Source organism: Enhydra lutris, unplaced genomic scaffold (assembly GCF_002288905.1).
Source record: "Enhydra lutris kenyoni isolate GAN:26980312 unplaced genomic scaffold, ASM228890v2 scaffoldscaffold2, whole genome shotgun sequence".
Lineage (NCBI taxonomy): Eukaryota > Metazoa > Chordata > Mammalia > Carnivora > Mustelidae > Enhydra > Enhydra lutris.
In genome coordinates this window covers 54,461,371-54,476,393 of record NW_019154086.1, presented here as the reverse complement: position 1 = coordinate 54,476,393, position 15,023 = coordinate 54,461,371, and the positions used below count along the sequence as shown (strand labels likewise).

Sequence of the window (15,023 nt, the reverse complement as noted above, 5' to 3'; positions counted from 1 at the left end):
TCTAAATCAGGTTTACACTATCTATAATGAATGTACTAGAACCACCTTTCTACAGAGTTACATTGTTATACTTGGAGGCATTTCTTAGCTACCATTCAGAAAAGTCTAATCAGCTGGCTCCAACTGGATGGGTTTAAGGGAAAAACCTTTACTAAGAGATAAAGGAAGCTGTATCAAGTTATGCGTTTAACAATTCATCTTTGTAAATTGAGGGATTGAACCTTTCTTTAACAACTGTTTTTGCTTCCTTGAGTTCAGCACTTGTCCCACAACATAGCTTGAGTCTAGAGTCTCAGTAGATTCTTCAGATTGAAGCCTGGTCTGGATTCTCTTGACAGCGCTGGTAGCATTCAGAGCAGCTAAAGAAAAAAATATTTCCAAAAGAATCTCAAGTGAACAGGAAAAAAAAGTTTTAAGCATTCCAATTAACAGATCAATCAGTATTTCATTCAATTAGGTAAAGTCAGTCAAAACCCAAATAATATTCCTTTAAACATTACTATGTTTAAGGAAGAACATAATAAAACAAGTTACTGTTCTGTGAGAAATAATACAATGGGGGAACAAACCTTTTTGTTCTCCTGATGGAGGGGCAGGTGATGGAGTTCCTGGAGGGTTTTGGGACTGTGTTGTTATTTTCTGCTGAATATCAGTCCACAGTTTATTAATTAACTCAGAATTATCTTCCTTCAGTTGGTGGAGAAACCTATAAAATATGAGGCAACAAGCTATATCAGAATTAATAAATGCTATCATTTAAACTGCTCAACTGCTTAAATGTTTGATTGATAGCACTTTTAATAATTCAAAATCAAAGAAAAAAATACATTTTGCTTTAACTGGTAAGACAGGTACCTAAAATGCCAGTCTTCTTAGTGTTAGAAGGAATCATTCCATCTTCCTCCCAGTTTCCCACCCACCTTGGCTCCTCCTCGGAGGAAAAATCTGTCCTTTCTGAATTTTTGTGGTATGGGCCGCATTCTCCTCTCTTTCTCCCAGAGAAAGTACGTGGCTTGGTCCTTTCCGGTTTCTCTCTGTGAAGGAGGCTGTCCTCAGAACACAGTCTATGCTCATCACTGAAGTAAAATGACTAAAGCAGACTCTGCCCTGAGTCCCTGGGAGCAGGGAGAAGGAGTGGGAAGAAGAGCTGTAGTATAGGGAGTTAGAGAACTAAGCCTTTTCCAAAATCATCGTTAGCATTGGTAAGGCTTATACTTTATTCTCCAACCATCTGATTCCTTTATCTATTTCCCAGTTGGACTGAGACTTAAAAGGGGTAGGTGACAAAAAAGCAGGAACAACCCAGATGCCCATCAACTGATGGGTGGAGAATTAAAATGTACTACACCCACACAACCATAAAAAGGAATGAAGTGGAGATACATGCTACAACATGGATGAATCTTGAGAACATGCCAAGTGAAAGACACCTGACACAAAAGACCACATAGGGAATGATTCTACACATATGAAATGTCCAGAATAGGCAAATCTACAGAGATAGAGAATAGACTAATCCAATAGATTAGATAGGGCTGAAAGGCTTGGGAGGGAATGGGATTTGACTATTAAAGAATACGGGGTTTCTTCTGGGTACTGAAAATGTTCTAAAATTGACTATAGATTGCATAACTCTGCATATACTAGAAATCATTGAATGTTATACCTTAAGTGGATGGACTGTATGGTATGTGGACTATAAATCAATAAAGCTGTTACCAAAAAAAAAAAAAAAAGAGGAATGTGGAAATCTTATTTAGTGGCTCCACAAATCTCAACCTAAGGGAGTTGCTTTCATGCAAATTATGGATAGTACATTGCACATTAGCTGCTGCTACAAAATATATTTAGCAAAAGGCCTATAATGCAATCCATTCAAAGGGGGCTAGTTATCAAAGCATCAGAAAGACTCCTTTGTAAGTGTTAGTTCAAAGTCCAACCTTCCAGCTAAATCCTAAGAAAAGTGTTGTAACAAGATTTCTGTATAAGTTAGGAAAATCCAAAACAGTCTGAACTCACATTACTGTCTCTAATGTTTATACTTTTTTAAGAGTCAGGTTATGTGACAACAACAAGGAAAGTAATATAATACTACCTATGACAAGTTTAAGAATGGCCTCCCTAAAGATACTTATAATTGAATCCCTAGAATCTGTGAATGTTACCTTATCTGACTAAAAAGGGACTTTGCGGATGTGATTAAGTTAAGAAGGATGTTGAGATAGATGACCTTGGATTATCTGGATGGGCCCTAAATGCAATCAAGTGCATCCTTATAAGAGGAAGAGACACAAGGAGACTCTGACACACACAGACATAGAGGGTGCTGTGATGATGGAGGCAGAGACGGGAATTATACTGACTCAAGGCCAAGGAAGGCCGGCAGCCACAAAAAGTTGGAAGAGACAAGGAATGGATTTCCCCCTACAGTACCCAGAGGGAATGTGAATGGCCCTCCAACACCTTGATTTCAGCCTAGTGAAACTGATTTCAGATTTCTGGCCTCCAGCACTGTGAGAGAATAAATTTCTGTTGTTTTAAGTCATTAAGTTTATGGTAATTTGTTATAGCAGCCATAGAAAACTAATGTAGACTCTGGCACCTGGATACGAGGTGCTAGTGTAACAAAATATCAAAAAATGCTTACCAAAAAAAGCTCTGAAATGAGAATGGGTGAGGCTGGAAGAATTTTTAGGTAAATATTAGAAAAATCCTAGGTTGCCTTACACAGGCTATTCATAGAAATATGGAAGTTACAGACCCTTCCACTGTGGACCCAGGAGGAAGTGAGGAGAATGGCAGAGAAAGGCTCTATCATCATGAATGGAATACTGGTAGCAATATGAGCATTAAGGGAGCTTCTGGTGAAGGCTCACAAGGAAATGAGGAACATGTGATTGGAAACTGGAAGAAAGGCAATCCTTATTATAAAGTACCAGAAAACATAACCGAGTTGTGTGGAAAGCAGAACTTGTAAACAATGAACTTGGATACTTAGCTGTGGAGATTTCCAGCCAAAGTGTTAAAGGTACAGCCTACTTTCTTACTGCTGCTTAGAGTGAAATGTAGGAGGAAAGAGATACACTGCAGGAAGAACTGTTAAGCCAAAAGGAACCAGAACTTGGTGATTTGGGAAATTTTCAGCCTGCCCAGAACGCAAAAGATGCTCAAATTAGGAGATACCACACTGTTAGGAAAGCACGCCCTGGAAAGGACAAGTGTATGGCTAGACAATGTTTTGCTAATCTGAAGAGATTAGGCATCTGACTCATAGATCCCCTTAATGATCTCAGCAGATAGCAACATAGATGGAATTATCCAGGGAAGATCTCTGGAGGGCCTCTTTGTCTAATGTCATCCAACATACAAAGGAAACACACAAGGTCATTTGAGAATGTTACACCAGCAGAAATACTGCAGCTTGGACTGAAAGAGACAGAGATAGGATAAAATGAAGGAAGAGTCAGACTCCCAAAATTCTACAGTCAGCAAACAGGCTGATATGATTAAGTTAAGAATCTTGGGATGTGAGGTTATTCTGGGGGGGGCTCTAAATGGTATCATGTATATTTTTATAAAAGAGAGGCAAAGGAAGAGTTGAACACACACACAGAGGGAAAGGTGATGTGAACTCAGAGGCAGAAATTGGAATGATGCAGCTGTCACAAGCCAAGGAAGACCAACAGCCATCAAAACCTGGAAGGGGCAAAGAAGGCAAAGAACAGATTCTCCTCTAGAACCTTTGGAGGAAGTGTAGCCCTCCCAAAACCTTGATTTTGGTCCAATGAAACCGATTTCAGATTTCTCCAAAATTGTGAGAGAATAAATTTCTGTTGTTTTAGGTCACACAGGAACATGTATTCATAGAAATTTTCAAACCAAAAGGCACTTAGTCTCCAGATCCAAGTCTAATCATCTCCTGATACCTCATGTTTAATAGTTAACAAGTAACATTTTGAGACATTAGGTATTCCAAACTGGAAACCACACAACACAACTACTGAGATAAAACCCAGACTCACACAACTCACACAACTAATGAGATAAAACCCAACCAAATAAAAAACAGTAACTTGATTCAAATGTAAAGAATAAAAGCAATATTGCACAAGATTAGTTATATTTGGGTTCTGAAAGAAGCTTATCTTAAAAGATGATACATGTTTCCAAGTGACCTTAAGGAAACAGCAACCAGCTAAATTTGAATCACTCCACACATCCTCCAAAACCCAAGAGACAGGGCAACAAGAGGAGCAAAAATAGCTCATAACCCATACCTTCTACATGACTGGAAAACAGATACTACTACTAACTTCAAATTACCTATAAGTAGAAAAATACACACTACACTCCAGCAAAGATATTTCCTGAGCTCCTGTCAGAAGCCCTAGCAGGGAGTGAGGGCAGCTGAAAATGACCAAACAGGTAATTAAAAAAAAAAAAAAAAAAAGGAAAAGAAAAAGAAAATGACCAAACCACGAAGAAAGCAAAGAGTCTACTGGTGACAAAATCACCTCCAGAAAGAAGAAGTCCACTCTAAATAGCAAATACTCAGAAAGGAAGGTCACTCACACACACACACACACACACACACACACACGCATATCCCAAACCTGGGCAGTCAAAATACTACTAAAAAGTGCATAGAACTCAAGGTGGTAGGTCTTGGAAAGACACCACTTCTTGATGTCAACAGGAAGAAAGAAGAGTTCTTAGGAGGCTGAGCGCTAAAGGCAAAAAGAAAAATAAAAAAAAAGTGTATTACCTTAACATGTTTAACAAGGGAGAACAGTTCAAGACAAAAAAGAACAGTATTGGAGTACAAACCAACTTTCACCTGCTGATACTTTAAAAAAAAGAAAAAGCATCCATTAAAATAACTGTACTTCACTATAACTGAGAGAAGACCTACCCCAAACTCCCAACCCTGTCCATAAAATGTACAAACTAAAACAGTCTGCATCATACAAGACAATATAATAGAAAATGTAATTGAAATATTCTAGCCAATAAAAATTTTTCCCCTACCAAGAACAGAAGAAAACTGTAACAAAACTCTTTAAATGGAATTCAGTATACTTAAACAAGCATTTGGAGATATAGATCTTGAATCAGAAGTTCTAAAACTAAGAGCAGAGATGGACAAAAACCAGGAACAAAATAAGAATTGACTGAACTCAGGAAAGAATATAAAGAAAAAGAAAAACTCAAAAATGAAGATTAAATTACAATGCGTCCAATGGATAATCATTAAATAAACATTTAATAAGGAAGACTGAAGATTATAGGAAAACAACAACAAAAAATAAAGAATAAAAGGTTAGAGAGAAAGTATTTGAAATAGAAACAAGAGATATCACTTTTATGTATGTAAAAGGAGTCTCTGAAAAAAAAAAAGAAAAAAACCAATGATATCAAACTAATATCTAAAACTATAACCCAAGGAAACTTACTTCCAGGAAAAAAAAAAGAAAAAAAGAAAGAAAAAGAACCGAATCTACAAAAAAGCAAACTGTGTTGGAAAAACTGACCTGAAAAGGTAAACTCAAAACAGAGCTTAGCAATATTTAAATTTTAAAGATAAAAGAATAAATTTTAAATATAAAGGACATCAATACATAAAAATGCCTAATTATTTATAAGGGCAAGAAAATTGTTCTAGCATCAGACCAGTCAAAACAACATTCAAAGTAAGCCAAGAATAGAGGAACACTTTCAAGGAAATTAAGGAAACAAAATATTAAAGATTTTATATCCAGCCAAGATATCTTTCAAATATCAAAGCTACAGGAAAACGTTTAAGCTTTCAAGAATTCAGAAAATAGAACTCATAAATCCTATACCATGAGCTTTGTCTAAATGAGTGATCCAACCAAAAGTTAACTAGGAAAACATCATAAAAGGACTGATGATGAGCATTTAATACATTTAACTATAGATCCAAGACTAAAACAAAAATGGCAATAATAGAGAAGAATAATATGTAAATGTTTTATGTCCTGTCAAAGCAAAAAAAAAAAAAAAATGCAGCTAAAAGAGGAGAAAGACTGAGAGAAAAAGAGAAAGAATGAGAATATAGAATAAATTATTTGTTGCATAGGTCATAGGTGGAAGTCAAAGCACACCATTTAAAACTAACACACCTGAGAGCAAAAGATTGAAGAAAATAGGGGACTAAAGGGCTCTATAAAAGGTAGATATAAAGACAACCAGCCAGAACAAAATTACAAACTTCCTAAATATCAAAAGAAATTTTTAAGAGAACACAAAAAACATTACATAGAGAAAGAAAACTATAATTATAGTATAATATACATAGTACTATAAAATAAGTTGACATCGAACACATCTACTATATCAATAAATATTACAAGCTTACTTCACCAATTTAAAAAAAAAAAAAGACTTTTAAACTGGCTAAAATGCAAGACCCAACTCTATGTTAAATACAAAAGATACACCTAGTACACAATAATTCAGAAAAGCTAAAATAAAAGAATGAGCAAAGATGAACCAGGCAATCAGAAACAAGAAGGCAGAGGTTTCATTCCTGATACCAAAAAAAATAGAACTGAAGCCAAAAGACATTAAATATGACAAATGACACTTTACAATGCTAAAAGCCATAAATCATAATGAAAATACAATACTTATGAATATCCATGTACCAAAAAACACACCAATCAGGTATTTAACTTTAAACAAAATTAAATATACTTAAACATCATATGCAAAGAAAAATAGAAACACACTAACAGAGACTTTAATACACTACTCTCAATATAAGATAGTGACAAAAGTAAGTAAAGACAGAAGAAGTAAACAACATCATCAATGAAGCAGATCTTAAGGATATACAGATAGACCTTTATACCCTGGTAATATAGAATATACCTTCTTCTCAAGCACATAAATGGAACATTTACAAAAATTTAATCATATATTAGGCCACAAAGAAAACATCATTAAGTTCCACAAGTAGAAATATTATAAATACATTGTACACCTTAAACTTACACAATATTATGTTAATAATATCTCAATAAAGCTGGGAAACAAAGGAAATAGCCTTGGAGAAAAGGGAAGCCCTGTAAATATTTATCCATATATACCTACCGATCTACGTTAGTTTTTGACTGAGAGTTTATAGAGTTATCCAACTCATTCCCACTTTCTTCAGACTGGCTGTTAACAGTTCCTTCTCCTTCATCATCTACTTCGTTAAGAGCCTTTCTCAACATAACAATAAAAATACAAATACAAGTTGGTTATATGTACACTCATCCTTTGTTTCTTTGTGTCATTACAATAGAGAGGTCCCTCCTTCTACTGCTAACATCTCCACAAGTGCTCTAGGACCTAAACCCTCTCACCTCCTTCCACTCCATCAAGTGCCCCATTCCTCTCCTGCATCTTCAACCTCTCTGCACTGGCTTTAGCTCATCCGCATTTAAATGTGAACAAGTCTCTCTCACCGTATCTTTTCTCTTTCACCACCAAACTTGAAAGAATCTTACCCACCCCCCACCCCCACCCCCCGCACCGCTTCTCATTTACCACCTATGCCCTACAACCTTGCTTCTGCCCTACCATTCCACTCAAACTGCTGTCTACAAGGTCAGCATCTTTTTTTTATTGTTCCTAAATCAAATAGATATTTTTCAGCCTCTGCCTTCCCTTTCTTCTCTAATTGATTGGACATTAATGACTATTCCTTTCTTTCTTTCAAGATCTTCTTGATACATTCTTCCTTTTAACTCCCAAGATACCATATTTCCCTGGTTTTTATTCTATTCTTTTGGCTCTTCCTTCCCATCTCCTTCATTGATTCTTTTCTTTCTGCCCTTTCTTAATACTCAAGGTCCTCCCTTTGGACCTTTTATCTTCTCATTTGACTCCCTTTCTGAAAGATTGTATCTAGTTCCAAAGCTGCCATTACAAGTCAAATGCTGTGAATTCTCGAATTTCTATCTTCGCCCAGATTTCTCAGGATTCCTAGACAATTATATTCAACTGCCTAAGATATTCCTAGTAGACACCCTACACACATAAACGTAACATGTCCAAAACTAGTCATCTTCCTAAGCCTCTCCTACCATTCTTCCAGAAGCCTTATTCCTGATATTACCTAAGACCATAAGAGTATCGCCATCTACTGAGATGCTCAAACCAACAAACTGGGAGTTATCCTTTTTTCTCATCCGTCACATCCAATCAGCTACCAAATGCTGTCAATTCTATCCTTTTTTAATCTCTCAAACCCATCTCTCTTCCCTTCTACCTCCTTCTTTTACTGCTATTGCTTAGGTTAGGCCCTCACCACTTCTCACTAAAATTCTAACCTAAGTCTTCTAACCAGATCCTCTCACCAGTCTTGTCCTTCCCAAACCCTTCTTCCACTCTACAATTGATTTCATCATGACTCTATTCTTCCTAAAATTCTTTGGTGGCTCTCCTCTTACTTTCTGGTTCTTTAGCCCTTCATTACCTAGCTCCTCCCTATCTCTCTAGCCCCAGCTCTTGCCATTTTCCCTTCCCCATAACAGAGACCATAATTATCTGAAAGCTAACATTTTTTTTATTAACATATATTATTTGTTTCAGGGGTACAGGTCTGTGATTCTTCAGTCTTACACAATTCACAGCACTCACCATAGCACATACCCTCCCGAATATCTATCACCCAGCCACCTCATCTCTCCCACCCCTCTCCACTCCAGCAACCCTCAGTTTGTCTCCTGAGACCAAGAGTCTCTTAAGGTTTGTCCTCCTCGCTGATTTTGTTTTGTTTCATTTTTCCCTTCCTTTCTCTATGATCCTCTGTTTTATTTCTCAAATTCCTCAAATCAGTGAGGTCATATGATAATTGTACCTCTCTGATTGACTTAATCTCGCTTAGCATAATACTCTCTAGTTCCATCCAGGTCATTGTAAATGGCAAGCTTTCAGGTTTTTTGATGGCTGCATAATATCCCATAATATTCCACTCCATTCCATTCCATGCCATACCACATCTTCTTTATCCATTGATCTGTTGATGAACATCTAGGCACTTTCCATAGTTTGGGTATTGAGCTATAAACACTGGGGTGTACACGCCCCTTCAGATTGAGAAAAGACCTACTATAAACATTGGGGTGCACATGCCCCTTCAGATCACTACATTCGTATCTTTGGGGTAAATACCCAGTAGTGCTATTGCTGGGTCATAGGGTAGCTCTATTTTCAACTTTTTGAGGAATCTCCATACTACTTTCCAACATGGCTGCACCAGCTTGCACCAATTTAGCTTTACTCAAGTTACATAGTAATGTAGGAGGATTCCCCTGAAAGCTAACATTTTTAGTAAGTGCCAAAACATAATGGCTTTTGGCTATTTAAAACATGTAACATTCTACTTAATTGCCTTTGTAAGCAGAAAACAGTAGACTTAAGTTGGTTTTTGTTTTTTGTTTTTTTTAATGATTCTGGACCTTGTAATTCCCTAGGATCGTCCCTCCAACTGATGATTCTCCTTTTTTCATAGGACATATAAATAACCTAGGAAATTGCACTAAACAGGTATTGAGTCCTCATCAGTCCTAAAAAGTTGTTTTATTTTAATATTAAATTCTTCGTGAGCTTTAAAAAATGCTTCCCATTTCAAAATTCTAAGCATTTTGATTAATTAAGAGTTTCAGTTAGGTTGGGATACATTTTAATTAACATTTTACTACTATAATATAATTTTCCCATGTAACTGGTCAATAAATTCCAAGTTTCCTGGGTAGCTACTTTCTAAACACACCTATTAAAAGAGACTATTAACATTTAATGAAGAACTAGTATCTGGAATCATGATAGACATAACTTACCTCAGCTGATCCTCACAACAACCATAGTAAGTATATTCTACTCCCATTTAACAATAACAACAACAACAACAAAACCAAAAATACTCTGAGTCAACTCAGATACCTTAAGAAATCAACCCAAGATCCAACAGCTAGTACTAACAGAATGTAAACACAGATCCACCTGACTCTAAAATGGAAGTTAAGAGACTCCCCACTGTTTCTATAATGGCAGATGGAGTGAATGCCATCTCTGATGCTAAGTGATCTTGGACAAGGCACTTAATTTTTCTGAAGCTCAGTTCTTTCACCTGCTAACTGGAGGTAATGATAGTACCTACATCATAAGTAAGTACTCAATAAATGGTTAGCTATTATTATCCAGTCCTGTCTTGTTTGGTACAAATATAACTCACCCAAAGTGTAATACGCTTGAGGAAGAACAATTCTAGCAACCATACTTGGTATTTGTTGATATTTTAAGCTTTTGAAAAGTTTACCACAATGCCTACATAAATTTAATTTCAACATAAGCATGATGGCTGTAAGGACAGCATATTACCTGAGGCTCCATGATGGATTCACTAAGAATGGCCTGCGTGTCAGGGTCTTGATTTACCACAATAGGACCCTGAGAGGAATCAGGAGCCATAGTTACATTTGGAAACCCTGCAGAAGGAAAAGAAGTCATGATTATTTTACTTCATTTAATTAAACTGACTTTACAAACACTATACACTGCCACAGGTTTGTATTATCAAATTAAAATCTTAAATGATAATAATAGCAGCTCACACTTACACAATACTTACTATATGCCAGGCACTTTTCTAAATGCTTTTACATATATTAAATCACTTTACCCTCACAAAATCTGATGAGGTTTTTACTATTATTATTTTATAGATCAGCAAATTGAAACTCAGAGACATGAGGCAAATGGCCCAAAGTCACAATAATAAATTGTTAAGCCAGGATTCAAACCTTAAACTAAAAACTAATGATTTGTTTTTAGGGATTAAAGTAAACAATGGATTATATACACATTAAAGTGAATAATGCTATGTATCTGACAAAAGGCAAAGTCTCTGTCAGAGAGAGACTGAAGTAGCTTTAGGCTTCAAAATTTAGCTTTACTCAAGTTACATACAAAAACAGACACTTTGTACAGTAACCTAACATTAATAAATTGGAAACTAAGTCATATTTATAATAAAATCTCGTATATTGCACCATGAGATATACTAGTAAATAATGACTTACCTCTATTTAGCTCCATAATTTGTAATAGTTAATATTCTTAGTGAAAAGCAAACAAATTATACTGAATCTATGCCTAACAACTCCTGTATGCTATCCACTCTAGACTACTTGTACTATAAATAATGTGATGCCCGAAAAAAGGTTTTCAAGTTCTTCCAAACAGCCATTGTAGGCTATGATTAATAAGAAAAAGAAGCTTTTGTTTGAACGAAATACATTACCTGTGCGCCTACGGGGAAAATCAACAAACAGATCTTTTGCTTCAGCCATCAAATGATCAGATTTTTCTAATACCTCCTGCATCTGGTATTGATCAGAAAGAATCTAGACATGTGTTAATGATAAATATTATTATTCAGAAAAAAATCTCTATATACTATGAAATCACAAAGGAAAAGTCCATGCAAAGGTTCAGAGAATAAAAACAACCTAAGCCACCATCCTCCCAAAATCCTTCAGTGGCAATATCCAAAAGTACCAGGAGATGGCGCTATTACAATAATTAGATTTCAGATGCTTGGCTACAATCCAAGTAAGAAATACATTATTAAACTGTGACCTAATATACACGCAAATGTAAATGTATAACAAAATAAAAGTCTTACTTAACCTTACTTTTTGAGAACCATTCTGATATTTTCTTTTAGTTTCTATTTTTTAAAATAATAGCTACAACACACTAAATTTAGCAATCCACTAACAAGTTGTGATCCACAGTTTGAAAAACACTGATTAAAGATATAAAACTCTGAGCCATATATTCAGCCATATATTCATATATTCATCACCTTTAAAGTGATTTCATAATCCACTAATGGATCATGATCAACAACTTAAGAGACTATGAGGTAAGATATGAGTTTTGGGCATCAAACAAAAAAGTGACAGTTCTGTATTTACAAACAAGGTGGACTTTTATCCTGGAGGGATGAGAACTCAAAAAATACCATTACAGTAGCGCCTCTGATTAGGCACTTTCAACTCAGGAACTTTCTTAATTATAAACAAGAGGTACAGGCAAGTCAACTCTACCCACCACCACCAGATGGCATTCTTAAACTGAGAGGAGTCATAAAACGAAACTGCCTGGTTTCCAACACTAATTCAAAACAATAAAGCGGAGCTTCTGGCAACAAATGCTCTTACCAGAATCTCTCTAGCCCATGGAAACAAGTATATAATATGATTTCAGTTATTGTTTTAAGACATTGAGAGAAATAACAAGAGTCACATTCCGACTTTTTCCCTTTCTTCTCCTGCTGTGGCCAATCAGATTGGATGGCTCAGTTGGTGAGACTCAAGTCCTTAATTTGTTCCTTCCACAGAGTAAGTTTTGGAATGATATAAGGCAAAGAGCACATTCAGAGCCAGAAGACTAGGATCCAGCCAAGGGATACTAAGCAAAATCCAACCCTCTTTAAGCTTAGGTTCCTAAGATGTAAATGAAGATATCGCCACCTTCCCCTACCCCAAAGGGCTGTTGTAAGAATGTGGACACACTGAACACCTGTACCATTCTAGAGATATTTGGAATGTTGCTACAACTTAAATTATATTATCCCATGAACCAAATTTCTATCCCTGGTTAGCGATCTTGCAAGTACACCCAATTAGAGCTTAGGCAAGAGAGTAAATGGAGCATTATAATCTATCACTTAAACTAGAAAAATTACACACAGAATATTTCCTAATTGCAGTTTTGAGTTTACTATTAAAAAAAAAATTACTGACCTTCCATGAAAATAAAGAGATATAACTGAAAAAAGCAGATAGTAGAGGAATAATTTTATCATACCAAGACCTGATTATCAATTATAATGAGGTCTCTAGGAAAGACATTACACTGTTGCACTTTGCCAGTCTCTGCCCAGCCTTCTTGGGGCAGATGGGTTGAGAGGCCAGAGATCAGGGTACTGGCTTTCTTTTGCTCTCTCTAGATTTATTCATCACTCCTCTCTGATAAAACCCATCCTCTTGGGGTGCCTGGGTGGCTCAGTGGGTCAAGCCTCTGCCTTCGGCTCAGGTCATGGTCTCAGAGTCTCAGGATCGAGCCCCGCATTGGGCTCTCTGTGCAGCAGAGAGCCTGCTTCCCCTCTCTCTCTGCCTGCCTCTCTGCCTACTTGTGCACTCTCTCTCTGTCAAATAAATAAATAAAAATCTTTACTAAAAAAAAAAAAAACCCATCCTCTTGATAAGTAAACCAATCTCTGCAAGCCCATCTGTATACATTACTTCCCAGATGGGTTCATAGAGCACAAAGTCAAACTTATGAGTAGTGGTACACATCTTGGATTCACAAAAGATCAGCCAAGATCCCTTCAAAAACACTAACAAAAACTTTTAATTCTAGCACTTTTGTTCTCTGATAATAAAAACCAGACAGAAATAGCAAATTACAGAGAGACCTGGGAAGTTATTAGACTTTTAAAATTCATAAAATCTTTATCGAAGTTTCCCTCTCTCTGATCGAATTTGGACCCTCATTTGCTTGATTCCCAAGGCATGAGTGCATCATACAGCGAATGATTATGCTAGCCAAAGAGCTTTTCTCTTAACTTTGTCAATCTACGTAGGAGTCCAGTTCTGGGGGATGGACTGGTAGCTCTAATACATGTTGATACTGCCTAAGTGAATATGCCCAAGGAAGCTTCTTCATTTGGTCCCATCACATCCCTTAACAGAGACACTACAAATTTAGCAACATTGAAATAATAGATGCTCATATCTTTGACTCAGCAGTTCCACTCTTAAGAATTTATCCTACATGGGTGTCTAGGTGGCTCAACTGGTTAAACAGCTGTCTTCTGCTCAGGTCATGATCTCAGGGTCCTGGGGTCAAGTCCTATATCGGGCTCTCTGCTCAGCGGGAAGTATGCTTCTCCTTCTCACTCTCCCTCTGTGCTCTCCCTCTCTCTCAAACAAATAAATAAATAAAATCTTTAAAAAAATTTGTTCTACAAATACAGTTTTACATGTACTTAAAAGCACATTCAAGGGTATTCAATGTATTATTTCCAGTGACAAATGAGATAACAATCTGTGGGTGACAGACCTGCTACTTACCCACCAATTTCCTGTCTTTTCATTTTCCTTTTAACAGAATTCCCAAGTTTTAGCCAATTATACACCAAGATCTCCTAACCATCATTCTAAGTGAGAATGGTCATATGATGAATTTCTGGATAGTGGGATATAAGCCAGAATTTCTGGGTGAATTTAAAGGAGTAGCATGCATTCTCTTTCCCTTTTCATGCTGGCTGGAATACAGCTAAAGGCAGCTGGAACAGCCATTCTCTACTCAGTGATGGAAGCCCTGGAATAAAGGACCACAGAGACCCTACCAACTACCAGTTACTTCTGAACTGTTTCATAGAAACAGATTTCTATTTTGTTTAAACCACTGTATCTTCTTAACCAGAGGTCTAAACTATAGTCCATGGGGCGCCTGGGTGGCTCAGTGGGTTAAAGCCTCTGCCTTCGGCTCAGGTCATGATCCCAGTGTCGGCTCAGATCATGATCCCAGGGTCTGGTATCGAGCCCCGCATCAGGCTCTCTGCTCAGCAGGGAGCCTGCTTCCCTTCCTCTCTCTGCCTGCCTCTCTGCCTATTTGTGATCTCTGTCTGTCAAATAAATAAATAAATAATCTTTAAAAAAATAAATAAACTATAGTCCAATACACTTTCTAAGTTTTCACAAATAAAGTACTGGATAAATAAATTTTGGTACATCTATATATTACCTGGCCATTAAAAAGAAAAGGGATATTTCTAAATACTGACATGGGATAACCTCCAAAATATACTGTTAAATGGAAATACTTGATCTCACTAACTGCAGAGGTTCTCAACCCTGGCAATGAATTAAAATTACATAACAACTGTCTAAAAAAATACCTAAGTAGGGCCACATTACAGGTCCACTAAATCA

The 15,023-nt window shown here is 36.6% G+C and overlaps 1 protein-coding gene across 2 annotated transcripts in view; it reads right to left on the bottom strand.

Annotated features, from left to right (window-relative positions):
* The window catches only part of LOC111151990 (spindle and centriole associated protein 1), a 61,586-nt gene that overhangs the window by 28,924 nt on the left and 17,639 nt on the right, over positions 1-15,023 (bottom strand). For both annotated transcript variants that reach the window (XM_022510246.1, XM_022510254.1), the window contains exons 5-9: positions 11,318-11,420; positions 10,396-10,502; positions 7,117-7,229; positions 570-706; positions 222-359 (exon numbers count right to left, since the gene is read on the bottom strand). In XM_022510246.1, the coding sequence (XP_022365954.1) occupies positions 222-359; positions 570-706; positions 7,117-7,229; positions 10,396-10,502; positions 11,318-11,420 (598 nt within the window). The remainder of the gene's footprint in view (positions 1-221; positions 360-569; positions 707-7,116; positions 7,230-10,395; positions 10,503-11,317; positions 11,421-15,023) is intronic.